This window comes from Protopterus annectens, chromosome 17.part0 (genome assembly GCF_019279795.1).
Source record: "Protopterus annectens isolate FY-2018-M chromosome 17.part0, PAN1.0, whole genome shotgun sequence".
Classification (NCBI taxonomy): domain Eukaryota; kingdom Metazoa; phylum Chordata; order Ceratodontiformes; family Protopteridae; genus Protopterus; species Protopterus annectens.
In genome coordinates, this window is record NC_056751.1 from 288,925,519 (window position 1) to 288,949,421 (window position 23,903).

Below are 23,903 nucleotides of genomic sequence, written 5' to 3' on the forward strand. Positions count from 1 at the left end.
ATAGTCTATTTAGCTCAATGTGTAGTATGTGAAGGGTTTTATATTGATAAAACTAACCGTACTCTTAAGGAAAGGATTTTAGAACACTATAATGATATTAAAAATAAGAAACTGACTAATGCCCTGGCTCAGCATTTTCTTTCTTCTTTCATTCTTAGCACAAAACACCTGGACAAAGCCAGTAATGGGGGAATACAACCCCACAAACATATTCAGTGAATTCAATTCTCACCATAGCTGTCAACCTCTTAGCACAAAACACCTGGACAAAGCCAGTAATGGGGGAATACAGCCCCCAAACATATTCAGTGAATTCAGTTCTCACCATAGCTCTCAACCATAGCACAAAAAAACTGGACAAAGCCAATAATGGGGGAATACAGTCCCAAAAATAGGGATAAATTTCAAATATTCATCTTATAAACTTAGAAATTTGCTAGAATAAAAGGTTTTGTGTTGCCATGTACTTCCTGAAGAATATGAAGTCTGAAATTCAAATGCCTGTCATTTTAATTTATTTAACATTTAAAAAAATGAACTGGAAAAAACGCAAAAGAAATGCACCAATAATGAAAGAAGCGGTTAGGGCACATATGTTCAGGCTGCACAAAATGATTTATTCAATGACTAAAATCAAACACAAGCACTTTCGTCCTGCCAAATGCAGGACTTTTTCAAATCACTTTGAAAAAGTCCTGTATTTGGCAGGAAAAAAGTGCTTGTGATTGATTTTAGTCATTGAATAAATCATTTTGTGCCTGAACTCGTGTGCCCTAAGTTCTTCTTTCATTATTTATTTAACATTTGTTAACCAGGAAGGTCTGACTTGGAACAAAAGCCAATTTTCATTGGAGGCCCAAAGAGAAACACTCCAGACACATGTCTTTGTAACATGGGAGGACACCAGAGTACCCAGGAAGGACATGCAGACGCCACACAGAAGGCACCCCAGCCAAGAATCAAACCAGAGAATCTCTAGCTGTGAGGCAATAATGCTACCACTGCACCATCAACTATTTAATGAATTAAAAATCCAGAAACCACAGATTTTATGAGGAACAGAACAGAACACAAATGTGAGGCAAAAATCTGCAAAGTTTTCATAAATAGTGGTGGTTATGGAATTCTGGCTCTTGCTACCTGCACCCAAGGTACAGGGTTAAAGCCTGAGGTATTCTCTAACCATCACCAGATATCCTGAGTACTCTCCAGCCACCAGTATATATAATTTTACACACACACACACACACACACACACACACACACACACACACACACACACACACACACACACACACACACACACACACACACACACAATTTCACTCCCATTCACACATAACTCAACTTGTATCCATTGGTTATCTAAGTTGGGTAAAACTGCTCTGAATCACCCTGCACAGATTCCAACCATTGGACAATATAGGAATGAGCCACAAGAACACAATACATATTGACCATTTATGCCTCCCCAGTACTGATGCACACTTACCATGAGCTATGCAAGTACTTGTCAGATTGACAGGAAGCTCATTTACACAGACCCTGCTGTGGAGTCATGCATTTTGCACCTGGCACTCTGAATTCCACTATGCAGGGCACATAATGCATATCTTAGACAACAAGGACGTCTGTGAATCAGAACAGCCATGTAAAGTATGCAAACAGCTTGAGCTTGCATACTTCACAAAATATCTGTGAATACCCCCTTCAGTTTAGTCATTCAGAAAGGTGTATTTTAGGACTATTGGCAAATAAAGATTTTATTCTACTTATATACAAGTATTTTTAAATGAACATTTTATGTGGTGCGGGTAGGGAAAAAGTACATTTTACACACAGCAGTAAACATTTATATCATTGAGTAATGATGTATTTAATAATAAATGTTCATTTACTTGTATTTCACTTTAATATACTCATTTTATTTCATCTTTATTTAATATTGTACATTTCTACTATGTGCTTACTAATCAGTCTTTCCAGGCTGAATTCTAAATTAGTTAAAACATTTATCAGACATATCTTGTGTATTTTCTTATAGCTACAAATTAGACTTGTACCATTTTTTTAACTCATGAATTGCTAAAATCATACAACTAGCAGCAGTATACTTGTGTGTGAAATGACTCAAAAACTTCAAAATAACACACTAGGTAGGTCAATCTCTCAAATCAGTGAGACAACAATCAGGCAGAAATTGTAGTAAACTGATTTATTACTGTCAGTTACGTGTTTTCTTCCTGGGGTTATCAACCATGAGATTTCTAGAAAATTGACAGCAACAGTAAAATCACACACTAAAGAGCTCCCCTTCCTTCCATCACGTTACTACCTCTAAATGAATCCACTCGACCTGGGAATAGAAAAGAAAACAAGCACTACCTGAATTGTCACATCCTCTAAATGAATGGCTGTACTGTACTCATACTCCACTCGACCCAAGAATAGGAAAGAAAATGAATCGTTGGTGCCGGAATGTGCATCATGCCAGCTCCTGTTTCTTAGTCCTGGAATTTAAATCCATGCACAGACTGCAGACCTTACAGTCCGATCCCCTTCCAGTCTATGTGGTTACAACCACATAGACCACATAGACTTCTGGGGCTTCTGTAGACTGCTGCCATGTTCCTGAATCCGGACTGGTTAAACATCAGTCCAGATTCAAGTTACTAAGGATGCATGCGTGAGTTCCGGGATTTTTTTACAACTGGGGGGGGGGGGCTGCAGTCCTGCAGTCCAGTATCACAAGCCATCACTGTGGAAAATATTATCTCAGACCTCATTAATCTGGATGTTGAAAATCTCTTAACCTTGAATTCAGCTTTGTCAAAGGAAGGTCCTGCTTCTTGAACTTCATTAATTTGTTTGAAAGAGTCATAGAAGTAAGTAGTGATTATGCAGTACATATAGTATGTCTGGACCTGGCTAATGCCTTTATAACTATTCTGCATTCAGGAATTATTGACTGACTTATAAACCTGAATGTAAATCCTTGTTTTGTGATGGAGTTACAAATGCCAGTTCTGAAAGCAGAAAATGACCAGCGGTAAACCACAAAGCTCAGAGAATGGCCCTCTTCTATTTGGCATCTATTTCTCAGAGCTTCAGGACAGCACTCCTAACCTATGTACAGAATATCTAAGTTGGCAGATGACTGTAAAGTAGGTGCTGTTATTTCATCTTCCACTCACTCACTATTGCCCTAACATGGGTTAGACCAAGTTAAAAACTGGTACAAGGACAATGGTCACAAGTTAAGCATGAAAAAATGTGGTATCATTCATTTTGATAAACAAAACACTTTCACATACCGATATAGGTGACGTACCTCTCCATACAATGCTGTAAGGGGTTTAGGTAATCTTGGTGATAGTTCCCTGTCATTTAATCATCGTGTCTCCACAGTAGCTTGAAAAGCCTTTTATCTGTCTCATCTAACTTGCAAAGGCATCTCTATTAGATCCAAAGAAGCCTTAATTACCCACTACTTGTGCCCCATCAAGCTCATTATTGAATATAATGCACCTTTTGGTATATATTTGTCTAAACATCACTCATCTTGAGAGACCTCAGAGATTCTTAACTAAAAAGATCAGTGGCTTCAAAAATCTTAGTTATTTGTTATCAGCACAGACTGACAGCCCTTTCTCCATACTCAGTCTTTTATATACTTCTCCGTGCAAATCTGTGTCTATTCTTTTGAGCCATGAAAGATCCAACCCTCTTGACCTCTTTTTCCAGTGTAGAACAAATGATATATCACATACCAAGATAAAGGAATTAAACCTTCATCAACAGATACATATACATGTTGGTGTGTGTGATAGATTCATATCCCAACATATCTGACTTCTGTAACAAACTTCCATTGTATGTCAAGCAGAGTTGCCCTTTTCCAGCTTCAGGATAAACCTAGATAATCAGATTTACAGCCTCAAACCCCCCCACCCCCGGTCTATCTTGTCTTGTCCTTCTTGCGGGTGGAAGAAAGTTTTGCATATGAGTTTTTATCTAGGCCTACAGACTGATTACCTGGTACTTACCTATGAACGTATGACTCTATAGCTACTTTTATTTTTTTTAAATATGAAAATAAGCATCTGCTGAATTGAAGCCAGCATAATGCAGAATATACAGTGATAAAACTTAGGCAAATAGCAACGTTTGCAGAATAGGTATCACAGAAGCTAAATGAAAATAAAAATTATGTTTAGCAACAGTAAAACAATATGTACTGACTGAGTTCTGTGGCCATCCTGTACAGGTCACAGTCTTTGTAAATTTATTTTGCACATTGTGCAAAACTAAACTTTTTTAGTCCTAGGTCACCCAGATTGATAAAGTCATGTATCAGAGGATCCTATGAGATCAGACATATTTAAGAATCAAAATGAGCTATAAAATATCAATATTAAATGTATAGTATAAGTTATTGTATTTGCAATCCCTGACAGTGCATTTATACTGGACAAAAATATATTTGATTTTGAAAATGGGGGAGGGAATGCAGCCTGGGACACAGATGAGTATATTATACAGAAAAGCTGTAATATGCCATCATATGTGCTTTCACACAAAACTATGTTACTTCTCTTAAAAACCTGAAAACTTGCTTTATACAAAGAGTGCTTTTTCAGTGTACTAGGGCCATCATTGTTCTTACATCTGACTGCCATAATATCTAGGGTTTACACTCTTCATAGTAATATGTGCAGCAAAATGCTTTGTATACTGATGCATCCCTTCTCAGGCCATTGAATAATCTGTGTATATGTAAGTGAACCCTCCCACATAGTGCTGGAGCCACATTAGTAGTATGATATCCAGTTTATAGGCTCAGTGGTGCTAAATTATCTGTCTAGAGCATGATACAGAGTCTATTTACAACATAATCTAAATGTCTAGACATGGTAAGCTGCATGCTTGGCCATAATAAGATGCCTGCTTAGAAAGTAAGTTGCATGGCTATAGCATGTTCAGAATATAATAAACTGCCTGCTCAGAGAATGATATGCTTTTTGTTTGGAGCATGATTAGACTATAATAAGTTATACATTTAGAACATTACAGGCAACACATTTAAAAATTAAGAGATATTTGCAATGCTATTTGAAAAAGTTGATACACTTTCTACGTTGCTTAAAAGTGAGAATAATTAATGGTTTTAAATATACAGACCATATGTGCACCTAGTAGAAGAACCACACAGAATGGACAACAGATGAGGACGTTAAACTATGAAACAGTCATTAAAAACGTATGACAAAGGAGTAAGGTTGCATAATAACTTGCTTTAAGAATAAGACTTCACAATCAGTTTAACAGCAGAGCATAATGTGTCGGTATATTTTGAAATGCAGGTGCAGTTCAACTAGGAAAGTTTTCCCAACTGTTTTCATTAACAATGGCTCTTAATATAATCATGTGAGACTGTTTTGGGTTTATGATGTGCAGTACAAGTCTCTCTTCACTTCCTCTCTGTCGGCCTGTTGTCTTTCTGTATTGGCCTCACTCTGTCTCTCTTTCACTCTCTTTTTTCAATGACCAAAATCTAATTAGAAAGCAAAGCAGTAACTGAGAGGAACCAAGAAGGTAAAAGCAAAATTCATTGTTTCTCTCATTATTCCTCACAGAAGTGTAAATGTGCCTCTTTATTGTTGAAGAAAAGGTAGGGCATATGAAGGCTGGAAGCTCAGCTTGATTTAATATGCTGTCATGTTTTCAATTACTTCATAGCCATTTTTCATACGATCTTCAGAGATGCTTAACATTGCCTTTATTATTTATGAAGAATTATAGATAAATGAAAACTCCTTATTTACAAAGACCGTAGGTGGTGTGAAACCATGTTTCCTGTAGCAAAAAAACACCAAGGAAATCTGTAACTGCTAAAGGCATCTCAGTAGAGTCAAAAAAGCTAAACAAAAAACTGAGTTCACCACCACAGCTATAAAATTTAGCTTTAGCTATGTTTCCTGTTTCCCGTAGCAGAAGGATGCACAGCTTTGGAGTAGGCCACTATAGAGACATATGTCTGTGACTCTATACATAAAATGCTGCTCAATAATGCTGTGGCCATAATCTACAAAAATAAGCAAGTGAAAATGATCACGGAGAAAGTCTGAACATTAGAGAAACAAGTGGTTCGGTTGACTGAAAAAAATAACTTGATGACTTATGAAAGCTGAGAGTAAAAGTAAATTGATCCCACTGGGATAGTTTCAATAAAAACAGAGAGTTGCATGCCTCTGTCTGAGAGTAGGGTCAGCATTTAACAAAGATAAAATAAGTGGTGGCAACATTATGACTCAGTGGTTATGTTTCTGCCTGTGTGATTCTGTATGTTCTTTCCAGGTTTGCATAGGTTTTCTTAGGGGCAGCCTTGACCTATATCACATGGGCAGGATGACTGCTGTATATGTGTGTGTATAGATTTAGTATCAAAATCTCGACTTTGAAAAAAGTCAGTGTCAAATTCCTGCATGTTAAGTAGGTGAAAATGTCAAAATTCACAAGATTTGACATTTTTTTTGAATATCGAATATGATGTCCCTATAGGTGCAAAGGTAAGATTAAGTCCTACACTGGAATTCACATTTTAGCAGGTGGGGCGAGCCCCCCCTGTACCTCCCTGTGGGGGTCTGTGCCATCCACCCACACCCCCTGCAAACTATATATTCCAACTCCGAGATCTCACTACAGTGAGGAAAGGGATATATTTCCCAATCCACACTGTACCGTGATCTCTATTCATAACATCGAGCACATATCAGCGAATGCACAGTGGCATTTGCTGATATGGAATCTCGCTCAATTAATGTTCGGAAACATGGGAATTGGCCAACTACCATTCCGCATTCCCGTGTTCGCCAAACCTTAATTCTAAATTTTGATAGTAAACCATGTGTATTGCAATGTGCAATGTCGGAGTTGGTATATTAAAGTTACATGTGTGTGTGTGTGTGTGTGTGTGTGTGTGGGGGGGGGCATGGGGGTGCAGGGGGGGTGGAGCCCACCTGCTAACAGTTTAAAGTAAGTGTTTGTTCTGTTATATGTGTTTATTTTACATGGTCGGCTTTCCGAAAGTTGATCATATGGTCTCGGCCATATGAAAGTTGACTTTCTGAAAAGTCGAACATGTAAAGTAGACCCATATATATATATATATATATATATATATATATATATATATATATATATATATATATATATATATATATATATATATATATATATATATATATATATATATATATATGTGTGTGTGTGTGTGTATATACATATACACACACACACACACACACACACACACACACACACACACACACACACACACACACACACACACACACACACACACACATTGATGGATAGCTAGCTAGCTAATTAGACAGATAGATAGCATGCTTTGGAAGGAAATGAGAGTATCTGGAGAAGGACCACGTGGATGAAAGGAGTACATGTAAATTGCATGCAGATACTGACTATGGATTAGGAATGAACCAGGCCAGTAAAGCTGTGAAGCAAATAATTTAGTTAAATCACCTTGTTGCCATGACATTATTTTCACTCCAAAACCACAGTTCCATTCAAAGGAAAATACATTCTTCAAGGAAATTGGCACTCAAAGTTTGTCTTACAGCAAATTTCTGTTTGGTGTACTTAATCTGTAGAGTTGTTAGATGATGATGGCATTCAGTTTAGTACTTCATAGTGCTGTTTATTTATTTATTAACTGGATAAGTTGGCTGGTCAAAATACTCTTTGTAGGCAAGACCTAGACACAAGGTGAATATATGAATACAAAATGTTAAAAAAGATGCAATTACAGAAAAAAATATATGCTCAGAATAAATATAGAATCATCACATTTAGCTATTCTAGAAAGATAATAACCAAGATGCATGTATGTGTGTTTGTGAGTGGGTGTACAAACGTGCACAGTATATTTTGCTATGCATTCTGGAGCAATTTTTAAGTTGTTACCCATTCTTCAACTGGGAACAATTTTGTTAAATCAGCAAACAATGCAAACATGTAATGCACAAAAACTAATAAACTCTTTAGTTTGATTCTTCTTAAGCAAACGCAAGAAAATGAGGTTGTTTTAAATGGGGTATATGTTCTGCAAAAGGTAAGAACATGTTGAATTGAAGATGCAGGTAGTTATGATTAGCAAACTTAAGTGAGAAAAAAATGAGGGCGGAGGAGGGGAAAGACTGGTGCTTGTGATGGTGACAAAACTTTTCAATGTATTTAGCGGTGACACTACCTTTGTCTTCTGCAAACAATATATAATTTTGCAGAAGACACCAAAATTAAGATTGAAGTGGAGTTGGGCAAATTATTGAGTAAAATGCTTTGAATTATCATTTTCATTAATTTCCCAAATGATGAAGAGAGGGATGAAAAACATAAATTTCAGTCAGGCAGTACCGTCATTTGTAAAGCTTGTCTGCTAATTCTGATTATTTCCAGAGAAATGATGGAATTCATTGTACCACAAGAAAGTGTGTTATAGGCCTTGCCTCCCCCTTGTAAAATTAGAGTTTGGGTAAGTAGACTATGGTAAACTGTCCTAAACACTTGGGGTGGATACACTAAGTCATAATCTGAGGAGTAAGACAGGAAATAGGAGACCTAACTTTGTATATAACTGCTGACATGCAATGGTAAAAAAAGCAAGAATATGCACTTTAGGTGTAACAATGCCAGAAGGAGTATTCCTAGGGAATAAATCTGAAAACAGGGGTTATTTGTGATTTACTACATTTCAAATGGAATTATCTGTCTTGTTGACTTCATTATCCAGTAGACTGAGTTTTGTTTTCAGTGGAGGCCTGGAGAGAGAAAAGCTCCAGCCAACAAATCATGGAGAAAACATGACTGAAACATGCCACAAGGTAATACATGCTTGCATAGGTTAATATACTAAAGTAGAAATGTTTGTAGCACAAACATTTTAGTGTTTCTTATTAGAAAAGCGTTATTTTAAATTATTTGGATTGCAGTATCTAATATCTATGGGTTGTTTGTTTCAGATATCATTTATAAATTTGGGAATAAAGCGTCACCATAGTGTTTGTTAAGCCAGCATTTCAGGATCAGATAGATACTATCAGAGTGGAGCTATCTTTAGGTGGACTGCCACGTAAGAAACAGAAGAGATAAAAGTGAATTACGAAGGCACAGACAGTGGTGTGACATAGGCAAAGAGAGATATTATGGCTTGGAGAAGGCTTTACATCAGTAACTCTGGAGGGTATTAAAAGGCTAGATTTTGCGTACTTGTAGCATGCTTGAGTAGCTGGCTGAAGAAAGACCTGTAGTATAAATGATCAGTGGTAGAATTTGGAGACGTGATTAGAAGTAACTAGTTCATGGTTGGAGTTAGAATAAAGATAGTTTGTGACTCTTCATAGTCTTACAGTTAGCTGGTTACACTTTTTTACTATTGGGTCATTATTTGACTCTACACTGAAAGAGTAGTCAAGAGTTATAGCCTGAATTATGCCTAAATATTTGATTCTAAGGATGCTTTTGAATGGAGTATTGGTAGTAACTGAAGTGAGGTGGATAGGGTAGGCAAATGATGACTTTTAAACATGGTGTTTGCCAAAAAATAAGAAGCGCCTTATTTTTGTATGCATGTAGCAGAAGGTGATAGCCTTTTAGCCATAGCTCCAGTGTATAAAGCACACTTCTTGAAGATTACTGTAAGCAGGGTGGGAGACTGGTCTTCGCAGAGTAGGGCAGTATCATAAGCATATTACCCTGTGTAACACTGTGACATTGAAAGTACATAGGGTTTATGTAAAGAGGGAAAGGGGGAGGGCCAGGGGTGATCTTTGTGAACCCTGTTCTTTTGTTTTAAAGTTGGATGAGTACGAGACTCTTCAATTTAGCATGTATTTCATACGTTCTAGATATCTGGTGGTCTAACTAATGGAGTTTTTGTCATGCTATGGTTATGAGTGTGTTTGATGGCCAGGATAATTAGAGCTTTCAAAGTTTTTCATAGGTCTAGATGCATCGCTTGAATCACTAAGCCTTTATTAAGACTATCATGTACATATATGATAACAGAGAGTAACGTTCCTGAATCCATGCATTTATATGCTGCAAACAGAATAACCTTCAATGTTTGGAGTTATTTGTTTACAGACTACAATTTCTTGAATTTTAAACAGTGGGTTAAAGTTATCAGGGTGTCTAAATTGGTTTGTTTAACACGGAGGAGTCCTTTGTATCATGATATTGATATCACTTCGTGGTAGATAGAGGGCACAGAGCATTCTCTGCTGCTTCAGTTTCTGACATTTAAACGTAATGACTAGGGGGTATGAGTTGAGTTTAAAGAATTTGGAGGCAGGAATTCTGAATCCTCAGAGCAACTACCTTTGATTGTGTTAAGTAGCTTCCTAACATAATACAAGCTGATCACTTTTAGTTTAATTTTGGCATTTTCAGAGATAAAGAGATAGCTATGAAAGGGATTATCAGGAGATGAGAGTTTTGCAGAGTTTTACTACTCTTGTGTTGGAATCTTGAGGGGAAGGAGACAGAGTTGTACAAGCGGCAGGATTTAGGAAGCGAAGAAAAGTAGTAAATGTTCGATGGTTATTTATGAAAAGCTTCTCTGTGGTTCTGTGTTGGTTAAAAGATATGGTTTTATTTTGTACAACTGACTTAAGTGATTCTATCATCAGGGCCGGGCGTTGTTGTTGTAACTCAGAATAACTATGAAGGGATAATGCTATTGTTTACATAATGTACGCTTTCAGCAAAATAGTCGAGAGCTCTATCTCATGATGGAAGCTCTGCTAAAATTCTTTAATGTATATTATAAGAGATGTAGTTAATTTTTATAAGATCGAAGTTCATGTATGATTGAGTATTGACTGCATGTAATACAGTGCGTTAGTCATTAACAAAATCTGACAGGATTTCTGTGGTCACAGTGTTTGCTAGGTGTATACTAATTGTCAACGTGCATTGTGTTTTACATAAGCATTACTCCGATGTCAGTTGTTGCACAGTATACTTTTGTATGTGACATATCTGATCAATGTCATTCGATCATTTCTAAAATGCCAGTGTGTAAATTACTGCAAGTTCACAAGGAGATCAACAAGGAATCAATATACCTCACTGATTTCACTTTCTTGATGGCAAACTCCCCAAGTTACAAAATGAACCAAGCTTACTGAATCTTTTAGAGAAAACATTACTACAGGGGCAAGTCTTACGCACCTCCATGTAAGGATCTGTTCCCCTCACACCACCATTGATTCTAAATATACTGTCTCTCTGAGGTTGCAAACCTTAGGCAAGGTAAAACTTGATAAAAAAGTACTTCCTTAGTCCAAGCTGATATTGGGAAACTTGGCTTTTGGGCAGCTGCTATCATGGAGTTTTCTGTCAAGAAAAGTACTGTCAGCAGTATGCATGGACCATTACCCGGAAGTGATAAAAACAGATGATATAAATAGCAGAAGCTGTTTGGGTGCATAGTACATACTCTCTTTATTACAAATAATTTGTCAGTCGTGCTATGCTTCAGAGTCTAATTATCAACAGTCATAAATCAGAAATGAAAACACAAACATCAGTAACTTGACCAACAAAGAAAAATATACAGTAGTTTTTTTTTGCAGGGAGCAAGTCCTTTCCACCTCAGACTTCAGTTCTAAGACGTCCTATGTAATTATGCTGAGTTGGGGGTCAATTTTCCTTTAGTGAGGCTGCTCATCCTCTAAATGGGAATGAACTGTGACTTTCTCAGTTAGAGAATTTCATTAGCAGCCTTCTGACAGTCACTGTTTTAACTTTTAACAATTTAGAGGGATCCAAGTGTCACAACTGAAACATCTGGTGGAGACATACGTTTGAATAATGCACAGTTTTAAAAAAATACCTTGAGACAGGTTGCAAGGTACTCAGTGCAAATCGTTGACATGTAAACATCATTTTTGTAATATGGTTCAGGGAAGGGCTCATTTGCAGACAAAAATAATTAATAAGGGCACAAATATGTATGAGCCCAAAGAAACAATAAAGAAAGTGTATAAAATTAAACGATGTTATGGCATGTAGGGGACTCAGACTGCTTCATAAATAAATGGCAGAAGTGCTAAAAGGGAATGCTTAAAAATAGTGTTATTGCAATTCCATTTTCTTTTTGTCTGCTCAATATTTATGGTCCCTTTTCAGGCTTGGGAATTCATGATGGTATTTTTTGGAGAAATTTGACTTACAAATGGCAACATGAGAACCTCGAGTGTACCTGTACCTCCTTAAATCTAAAAACCCATGCAAAGACTCTAAACTACTTTTCCTCTTCTTAGACAAACTTTTTATTTAATTTTAACCCATACACTATTCAATTCTCTTATATAGTAGAACTTTAGTAACATTTAAGTATTTTATATATAGTAATTTTGCTATGTTTGGAGCTTATCTACACATGAAAGCTATTAGTGTAAGTAGTGCATTTTTATTTTGTAATTTCTATTTTTGTAATTTTATTTTGTAATTTCTATTTTGTAATTTTATTATGTTTGGAGCTTATCTCCCTGGGCCTCTACTGAAAATGGACATGTATCCAGCTAGACTAGCCCAGTCAACAAATGTAAAATAAAATAAATAAAATAAAATTTGCTTATAGTATCATGGGGTTTCTCTTGATCCCTGAGAAATGCCATGGGACCTTTTAACTTCCATTTGATTTTGAAACAGTGCAGACATCTGGGAAGTGAGTTTCTAGGTTCTCTTAAAGTTGTCTTGTTATGATTGCAGTCAGCTGCAGCCTGTATTGCCGGCCAGGGTTATGACTGGAAGTATAGCATGGTACCATTCTGTGTTCCTCCTATACCTAGTGCAGTGATGGAAACCACAATATTCTCAGGTATTTATATTAATGGCAAATGTGGTGTGCATATGGGATATAGGATAGGCAGCTTGAATTGGAATCCTTTTTAGGTAAAATTCTTTGATAACTTTCCCAAAACATTCTCAGATATTTCTCTCCTTTCCTGGAGATCTGTGAGCTTCTTAAAGAGGATGCATAGATTCCTGTTAAAATTGCACAGGTCAAAAAGTTTAGACAAGCATGTTAGTAGGGGTAGATTGGGAATGCCCTGCTGAAAGAGATCCCTCACAGATTTACTGTTACAGTATCTTTGTACCTACATCATCTAATTTCAAGGGTATCTCTTGCAGCAGGCCACACCTATGGAACAAGTACCAAGCAATCAGTTACCACAGAAAACAGAAACAGAAGGATAACAGAGCTGCTGTCCATCTGAATAGGAAGACATTCTGGGAGCAGGTGAGTCTGAAAAGCCTGTTAAGAATACAGGGCTTGATTTTAGATTCAGTGCATTTATATGAACAAAGTATTTTATGAGAACCACATCATCTAAATTTGGTGGGAATTAGATAACTATCTGTCTCATCCCTAGTGGTGACAATCAAGTAAGCACATAGTGTAATGAAGGGAAGTGCTTTATGCAAACAAAATATGCAAATCAGCAGATCAAGCTTTTATTCAAAGAAAAGAAACAACAAAACGAAAACTCAAGACATTTCTACATTGATTTACTGGATTATTTGTGTATCCTATGTTAAGTAATGCAACAAGATAATTTTAGTGCCTAGGTTCAGATATATAAAGCTATACTTTCTATCCCTAAGTGCAGCCAGTAACATGGAAATAGCCCAATGCCTTTCTAGAATCCTGACAAGGATCACAACATAGCAATGTAGGCTGAGAGTTTGCTTTAACTTTGTATCTAACTCTTTGTGTCATTATAATATTTTGTCTCTCAAATTCTTCCCATAAATCTGGTAGCTTATTGCAGCTCCCATAAAAATATTGTCAACAGATAATGAATAATTTACTAAAGATACTCATAAAATGTTAACCAGTGCTCACAATGGAAAATAAAATTTTCAAAACACAAAAGCTTTCTAATTTGCTTAAATAGAATTGCCTTTATAGGTTACAGTTACAGTCAAAATGCATTAAAACAATTAACTAAGACAGTTTCATTTCTGATGTACGGTATTTCTTCTGCCTTCTGTCCCAGTTTCCTTTCTTATACTGTCGCTAATGTCAACATTTTACTGGATTAGACAACACCCTACTGCAGCGCCATACAGAAAACTGAGGCCACTTACAAGAAAGGTTGATATTAAAGCTGGCCTTTTCTTAATAAGTTAGTGAATGATGTTCCTATTTTTTTAGAGTTTTGCTTTAGAACTCTCACCTTGATCAGGGGTGATTAGAACAACATCAGATGATCATTTTCATCCAAAGAGAAAAGGGCAAGGCAGTAGACTTCATATTGTGACTTAGTAAGATGTGAAGTGCTTCTTTGTTCATACCTTATCCAGGTTCCTCTCATCTAATGCACCTGTGTAATATGACTTATATGAGAGAAACATATGCATGCTTCCATGCACATACCCCCGCAGAGGATATCGGGTGGTGTCTCTGTCTCCAGCTTGCATTTACCTGCCTGCCTACCTGTTTGCTTCCCATGCCTTCATTTCTGTTGGTCAAATGTAAATTGGATGAGGTTTCAACTCACCAAATGCATTTAGCAGATTGTCAATCCACTGATCACTGTTCTTTATAGGGAATCATGACCTATGCAATTTCTATTAGTGTACCAACAGTTATCCAAAGTTTTATTTAGCTTTCCTTTTTTCTCTGCAGTTTTGCATCCATGTGCAAAGCATATATAAATAAAAGGGTGTGGATGGCAAAGCCTCCAACATGTGGAGAATGGCGTGTGGGGGTTGCCCCTTGTAAAAAATATTTAGCTTTTGTTTTGCTTATCGTCTTGAGTTTTTAACACATTTATTATCAAGTAACTGAAGCTTTGACCACTTTAGTTTCAATAAGAAACAGTGGAAACATTTGTAAATGCTTTCTAATAGGGATCAAGAGCATATTCCTGTGAAACCTCCTTTTCATTTATGGTCTAAAGATCACTAACAGGGGTCTTTTCTCTTAAGCTAGTGATCTTGTTATAGTCTAGTCCTACCTCTTATTTCTACTTTGCTTTACTTACTATTCATTTTTCTCCTCTTAATAGCTGTAAAATCTTAACCCATAACTCTCAACTTCTGAGCATTAAACATTATAACACTGACCTTTAAAAATCATAGTAGAACATACATAGTGGATGGGGATTGTGTAAACATTATGGTATTGAAGTAGCTGAAAAACACTGAAAACATGAGCCACACAGCATCACAGAAACTTATGAAGTCTACATCACATGGGATCACCCATTACCAACAGTTCAAAAGACAGATGCGAGAAAACCAGATATAGTTGTCCATGAAAAGAAGACAAAAGTAGCATTGATCATTGATATTGCCACACCCAGTGACTACAGTGTCTTGCGTACAGAGAGACACAAAGTCATAAAATATCAGGATTTGCAGGCAAAAACGAGACCAGTGTGGAAGAAAGACACCCAGGCAGTTCCAGTAGTAGTAGGAGCAAAGGGTCTTATAAAAAAGAATCTACAATTGTGTTTAGATATGATGCCAATACATGTAACTCCATATGAACTGCAGAAGGAGTCATTACTGGGCACATTACGGGTGCTGTGAAGAGCATTTCTGGCTGACATCAAAGATTGAAACAATACTAATTTCATGAACTGGGTTTCTATTACCATTCCCGTCATGGTAATAGAAATGCAAAAGACTTGGAGAAATTAAAAATAGAGAAAACATAGTAGGGCATAAACATAATAGGAAAAAGATAGTAAAGGTTACAGAAAACAGTTTTAGTACAAGCAGTATTGAGATGGATGAAACTGAGTATATATTGGGGAGACACATGAGATTACACATAGATGTATTGACTGTAGTGATAAAAGACAATCTTAAATTCTAGTTAATTACAGTAGGTACACTATAATGCTGCATAGATAAAACACCTGTGGTCAGGGATTTGAGAACACATGTAGATCATATGTCTGTTGTAGTAAGGGAATCGTTCTGTGATGTGTTACATATAAGCAATGAACTCATTACTCTGTTGTACTTGGCCCTCATTAAACCAGTCACTGAGTACAATGTCCCATTGAGATTGTACCCGAGCAGGCATATGCAACAAATGGAGTGGCCACAGAGGTTCCTCACAAAAAGCATACATGATGTAGACAAAATGTCCTATATGGACCTCGTCAAAGCTTTATCCTTGCACTCTGTCTCCTACAGACTATCGGGAGGCCATCTATACCTTCCCTTTAAAGGATATTACAACCCAACACTTATGGATGTGTTTTATATCTGTAAAACAAATAGCTTTAGAAACATTCGATCTAGGGACCTAAACCTTGTCTGCAACATAAATAAGACATGTTGGAGGGGCAGGTATTTGTCTCAGAGATTACCCCTCCTCTCACACAGGTTTCCCATCCACATGAAGTAGAGTTTCTGCCTGCTCTTATTTAATAGCAACTTGTATTAGTGAATGGGGAAATTTAGATTTACTTGTCTGCCACTTATGTCCATATTAGAATGAGGAAGCTTGCAAATGCTCACTCTCCCATACCCAAGCTATCCCCCAATAAAATGACTACTATCAAAACATGTCAAAAATATTTGGGAAGGTTGACTAAGCTTAAAAGAATCCTTTAGGGTCATTAGCCTAGTAATTACCTATGAGCAGTAATACTTCCTAGGCTACTTAAAGGAGTGTCCAAGTGATGGGTGGTAATCAGATTGAGACAGGAGAGAAAGAGTTAGTGGTATTTGGAAGAAGGAGCATTTATATTCTCCTAGATACACACACACACACACACACACACACACACACACACACACACACACACACATTCTCCTGTCTAGCTATATATATATATATATATATATATATATATATATATATATATATAAATAGATAGATAAAACAGGAAATGCCAGTCTTGCACTTTAGTTTGAAGAAGTCCCGTGATTAGATAAAAGCACTAATTAGTTCAGTATTTTATTATGATTAAACAGACCTGTACCTGTTCCTTATCCAGAGTCTCTGCATGTCCAAATTGGTGAGTAATTTGGAACACTTACCTAAGGCTGCTGCTTGCATACTTGGATGACGAATAATTTATTTAATGCATACCCAGGCACTGCTACAATGAAGACCATAGTAAATCTAAATTGCATAGCATAGCCTGTGCTATGCATTTAATGTATTCCTTCTGATTCCCACTCATGGAATGTGGTATAGTGTTTTATTTTAGAGATTTTTCTGTATCTTTATGTATTTATTTCCTTGTAATTTTTTATTGAAAAGTTCAGTCTTTTGTTTTGCATAATATACTTTTGCCTAGTTGTTTTGATGGCACTTGTTGAAATGGTTTTGTTATTTTTATTATGTCTTGAATGTTTTAGAATTGTTTACATCATTTATTAATTTCTACCCCCTGTACAGTGCATAGTGCTGTGGAAAGCTTATTATACAAGGACTTCTTCTGGTGTACATTTCCAGATAATGCTACCATTTAAACAGCAGCTGCAGGAGTCCTTGAAAGGTGAATTTCTCATGAGTCCTTGTGCTCTGAATACATATCACATGTATACCCAGGAAGTGATTCTGCTGACCCTTTCCTTCAAGATGGGCAAACCAATGATCAGTCATGCAGTTCCATCTGCTTCTGCCTGTATCATTTAATACATGGGCCCACTAGTTTGAATTGGCACAGTTAGGATGTGGAAAGGACAAAATCCTCCACGCACAGAGCACAATTCTTAGAATGCTCTGCTTAGTTCTTGAATATTTTTGTTCTTTAGTTCTTACACATGATTTTTGAGTAGAATTTATTTTAATTTTCTTATAGCATGGCTTGCACTTTTCAAGCACACAGTCAATCCATTGGTCACTTTCTGATGGTAACTGACTAGTTTCTACTTTATAGTAGGCTTGGTGGAGAATATATACAGTTGTACCATCATACGTCTCAACCTCTTAGAGCAAGAAATCTGGACAAAGCCATAAATAATGAAGGGACAAAGCCCCCAGAATAGGGACAATTTTAAAGATTGCTCTTACTAATGTAGAAAGTTGATAGCATAACAGATTTTACATTAGCATGAAGTTTTCTGAAGTGTATGAAGTCTGAAACGCAAATGTCTGTCATTATTTTTTTACTTCAGCCCTCAATAATTTGACAATAATTTGTCAGAAAACCACAGTTTTATGAATAACAGACCAAAAATTTGAGCCAAAATCTGGACATTCTGTGAAAATCTGGACAGTTGAGAAGCATGTGTGTTGTGCATTTTAGAAGCTTCAATAATTAGTTACTATTGTGAATTTTTTCCTTTAGGGTGGCGGTTAGAATGTTAATTTGAACATTAATTTGAAGTTTGAGACAATTTAAATATATCAGATATACTGGACCTTTTTACATATATGTCATAGATTCATAGGTTCAGAGAAGGTTACTAGACTAATGGCCCTAGGGCCCTTACAAGTCTAGTCATATATATTCCAAGCTGCCCCATTTGTCAGTTGTTAGGTGAGTGAAGTTTGCATAGCTAAAAGTCTATGGTAGTTAATAATGACCTCCTCTGTCCAGGAGGGATGTGGGCAGCATCCCAGGAGAGTCTGTTGTTTAATATTTATTTAAGATGTTTATATTACATTTATTTATATGTTTTTATATGTGTGTGTGTGTGTGTGTGTGTGTGTGTGTGTGTGTGTGTGTGTGTGTGTGTGTACGTGCATATGCATGCACAGACACTCATATAGGAGTTTGTTTGATGCATTGTACTTTATCTTTGAATATTTATTTTATAAAGTTTTATATTAATGGATTTTGGTTTATTGTTTCATTTTATGCATATTTCATGTAGTTCTGTAAAGGTATTATTTGCTTTTGATTATAGTTTATATAATGTTAGCAGAATTATGCGATTATTTGATTGATTTTAATTTTGCACTCATATTACTATTGAGATTCTTTTTTTTAAAAAAAAAAAAATTATAATTTTTTTATATTTTCTTTTCACTTAGTTCACGGTAAGTTACTTGTTAATTTGTTTTCATGTTTCTAGTATGTCAAGAAAAAAATCACTTGGATTTAGGACAGATGATTTATTCTTAAACAGACATGTGTGATCATCACATTGTCAAGGGTTAAACTTTGAAAGATTGTGCACCATAAAGTGATAAGCACTACCCCATGCCCCCTCATGCTATGCAATGAACTCTGAGGTCACAGCATAACACAGAAAAAGGAAATGCTTTTGCTGTAGAAAAACACAGATATGTACCTTTCTACCTTGTGCCGTGACTTCAGTAATGGAAAGCAGTTTTTCTGAAACCCAGAGACTAACTCATAGATTGAAAATGGGTTAATACCCGTGGTAAAGAGAACTGTGCATATCTGAGCTTGGTTTCAGGGAGTGTGTGGAGGAAGGTAAACATTCGGTGTCATACATGTCATTTCCATTTCATCCCTTCATTGTTACACTCACTTTGATGTAGTTAATGTTACCATTTTTTAAAATCGTTTGTTTGCTGCACATTGTTTTTTTAACTTCATAGGTCTTTAGCAATGCTTTGCACGGTACACGTTAACTCTGCAGTTCTAGAAGGTTATGACTTGTTAGGTTTGGGATGGACTCATGAGCTGTGTAAGATAGTTAATCATCTTCTTGATATGATTATTTTTCACTTTTACGAATGGTAAAGCCCCTTCAGGATCTGAATGTTTTTTTTTTTCATTTGTGTCTTCTGACATGTTTCTGTTTCCTTTGGCTCAGCTGTTTTTAGTTTTCTTATTGCCTTTCATATGCTGGGACAGGTTGAGATGCTCAATGAGGCATATTACAATGAATATGTGAGTGCAGCTATAGATGTATTTTAGCATAATATTTTTTTTTCAAATTTTGGACAGGTTGTTTTGGTGTCTATTTATATCTCTGGAAGTAGTATACCCTGTCTTTTCATATATGTTTATTTTTGTCAGAATTAAGTTGGTTTAGTTGTGCTATTTTAATTAATTAATTCATTAATTAATTCATTAATTAATTAATTACATGTAAATCAAAGTAAAGAACCAGCTGTAGCATTTTTATATATTATTTTTTGTAATATAATTGACTGATATAGGTTATTAAAGTAGAATTTATTACATTGTACTTAATATTTTTATCGTATTTCCTTTTAGTTGGGCATTGTGTGGGAACTCTGTTATGTACGTTTGGTTTGTTTGATTCAGTCTGTGAACATTGTACATCATAGTGGTTGTCAAAAAAAATTCTCATGATAGTTGTACCTGAAGTGAAAAGAGTGTGCCACTTTCACTACGACAGCACAAAGTCTGAATTAATTCAAAAGGAGTATGTACAAGTGTCTTTTCTTGTTGGATATACTGTGTCTTATCCCATTGAAGTACATGGGTAAAAATGTTTGTTCTCCTGTTTATATTCAAATTATGCCTTGGACAATTTTAACCTCTCTGAAAGGAAGTGCCATTTGAAACTTAAGAACATTGAACAGTTCATCAGTTTTTACATCTTTGCATTATACTGGTTTTAGCAGTTCTATACATTCCAAATTACAAAACTACTCTCCCTCTTATACATTATCTTGAAAAATAAAGAAAATTCCCGAGAATACAGTTTTTCATTAAAGCCTGTTTATTTTCATTGTCCAGTTTTATGTTGGTTGTTAATCTGTAACCCTGTTTTAATTACTTTATTAATTATATCTTTACATCCATTTAATTGGTATTAACTAAGAACATAGACATATAATTGTATTTAACCTACAGTTTAACTTTCTACCTGACATCAGTTATGCTATCAAGTGTTACATGATATATGAAAAAACCCCAATAATGGTACTAAGAGGTCATTCTTCTATCATTGTAGGCAGCAAATAATAACAATTAGGGAAAAAGGTTACAGGTAGCGGTTTATCTTTTTACTGAATCATCTCACATCTGACTCTGCAAGTTTACTGATCAATGCACAATCTGATGTATCAGTCAGAAAAATATAAACTCACTAGTAAGAGAAATCCTTGTGGATGTAAGACTTAATTCAGAATTCCTGTAGTGGCTAATGATATATCTGGCCTGAGAGTGATGTAAAGGACATCAGCCCATGGTATATGGAAAGGATCTTCTTGATATGCAGGATAAGTGAGGTGAGGTCTCCCTTCTTTTCCAAGATAGCACTTTCACAGTAAGTATAAATGGACATACAGACAGATAGACAGAATGACAAATATTGAGAGATGACTTAATCTTTATATATGAAGTCTTTAAAGACTAACATGTATTCAAAGTTTAGGTCAGCTGCTGTGCCCTATAAGGATATAGCCATGACTATGGCACAGGCCATCCAAGTTCAGTAGGTGTCTCAAGCATCTGATGGAGCTGGTCAGAGAGGATGAGAGTGAGTGGCCACTGCTGGCTCATCTGTCCATGGAGAAGGGGGGCAGCTCTGACTTATCACATTGGTGACACCTTATGGGAACATTTGGTATTACAACCATGGGGCATGAGCCTATGAGCATGGGCTGCCACTGAGAGGGGTAGGCCACTTCACAGGGCCAGCAAACTAGCCCATTCCCTTTGACACTGGGAATGCGTGGGATGATTGGGCTACCTGGACAAGAAGGAATAAGTCATAGAGCTCTTGCACAGCCTGGGGCTAATCATATCACACATCACTCAATGCACTGGTTAATTTTGTGCAGATAGAGGGCTTATAACTGGACTTGTGGTGGAAAAAAAATTAGGCCTCGAAATAGCTAAATTAAAATGAGCCCTCAAACACCAATGAAAATAATTCCAACAACTTTAATCTAGAAAAAAGGGGATATTTCATAGCAATTCAGTATGTAGATGAAATAATACACTGGCGATTTATTAAAAAAACTAATTGATTAAAAAACACAACTTAAAATGTTCTTGGGGAAAACTACTTATACTTAAGGGATTTATCTTAACAAGCTTATTGAAGAATTGGTTCTTTTTTGTTTAATGATATGAAATTCATTGAAACAGAAAGCTGTTCCAACTTAAGGATTCACTCAGTGTCAGTAAACAGTCTTCATTTTACACAGTGGTACATTGTACCATTTCAGAAGTGATTTTTAATTTACTGAGCTAAAATGCACATTCATTGTTTACTATATGTTTTAAAGATAAATATGTTTTAACAACATCCCAGGCTGCATTCTACATGAACTGCAGAATGAACTGGCACCCCACCTAAGCACCATATTCAATCATAGCCTCACCTCAGGCTTTGTGCCCACTGAATGACGCACACTGATGCTTATCCCACTCCTCTAAGGGGGAGCCACCGTGGACCCTGGGAACTACCGCCCCATTAGCCTAACGAGCCTGGGCTGCAAGGCCATGGAACGTATCATCATGGATCTTATACACAAAGACATTGGTACTCTCCAAACTCTAGACCCCACCCAGTTCAAGTTTGTAAAAGGCAGATCATGTCTCCTAAACCTGATAGACTTCTTTGAAGCAGTCACCAAAGCCGTAGACAAGGGTAAGGTGGTTCACACAGCCTATCTAGATCTCGCCAAGGCTTTTGACACCATTCCCCACTTTGGAATTATAGATAAACTCACTAACCTAGGTATAAATCCCTATGTCACAAAATGGGTTGCCAACTGGCTCACTGACAGAACCCACACTGCGAAAGTAGCAGACTCCAAATCTGACTTCAGACCAGTGACAAGTGGAGTACCACAGGGTTCAGTCCTGGGTCCTCTCCTGTTTGGTTTCTACTTTTCTGAAGTGCACGCTAACACAGAAGGTCTTTGGCTAACAAAGTTCGCAGATGACTGCAAACTCGGAGCCATAATTGAAACTCCTAACAATGTGCACATCCTACAAAAGGGCATCATGGAGACAGATGCCTGGTGTCAAAGCCATGGTCTCAAGCTCAATGCCAAAAAGTGCACTGTCATCCCCTTTGGTAAAAACTCTGTACCGATGAGTTACCACAGAGGTGGTATTCTACTTAACACTGAAAGTGTGATAAGAGACCTTGGTACACTGGTGGACAGTAGTCTCTCCTTTGATAATCACATTGCCACAGTAGTCAGGAAAGCCTTCTACGTGGCACACCTCATCATAAGAGGTTTCTCATTCAGGAAAAAAAGAAGTCATTGTTCCCCTCTACTCATCACTCATTAGACCCATTATAGAGCACAATGCCACTTTTGGTATGTACCTCACAAGACATCTACAACAACAACTGGAAAGGCCACAGAAATACCTCACAAAGAGGATTACCGGCCTCAAACAGAAGACCTACCCAGACCGTCTCAAAAAACTCCAGCTTTACTCCGTCACATATTGCCTACTCAGAGGTGATCTCTGCCTAACATACAAAGCTATGTCAAACCCAGAGCTGTTGGACATGCTCCACTTAAAGAAATCCCAATCCCTCCAACTTACATGCTCTATGGACCAAAACCTTGTCACTACAATAAACAGGACATGCTGGAGAGATAGATTCTTGTCCCAGAGACTTCCCATACTCTGGAACAAACTACCTATCTATATCAAACAAAGCTCCTCATTAGCGATCTTTAAGAAAAATCTTGATGATTGGATGGGAAATAGGAAATTCACCCTGGGGATCACCTCTGTGGCTCTGCTCGACAGGGGCACAGGAAAATAATTTTCTTGGGTTGCAAAAGCAAGGGTACCTTTGTGGCTAGGCTTATATAGGCCCTAGGGCCAATAGCCTAGTACCTACGTATAAACCTATGAACCTAAGAGGAGTGTCAAAATTACTTATGGAATGGTTTACTTCTTCCTGTCATATTTGCTCTGAAAGATGTTTGCCATTTTACAGTAGTCTGTTAACTATTTTACCCA

The 23,903-nt window shown here is 36.7% G+C and overlaps 1 protein-coding gene across 3 annotated transcripts in view; it reads left to right on the top strand.

Moving 5' to 3' along the window:
* The window catches only part of WT1 (WT1 transcription factor), a 370,953-nt gene that overhangs the window by 327,896 nt on the left and 19,154 nt on the right, over positions 1-23,903 (top strand). The window contains exon 8 of one of the 3 annotated variants that reach the window (XM_044059037.1): positions 13,225-13,321. The exons of the other annotated variants lie outside the window; for them this stretch is intronic. Coding sequence (XP_043914972.1) covers positions 13,225-13,310 — 86 coding nt within the window. The 3' untranslated portion in view covers positions 13,311-13,321. Of the gene's footprint in view, positions 1-13,224; positions 13,322-23,903 lie in introns of those variants that run through there. 3 annotated transcript variants of the gene reach the window in all.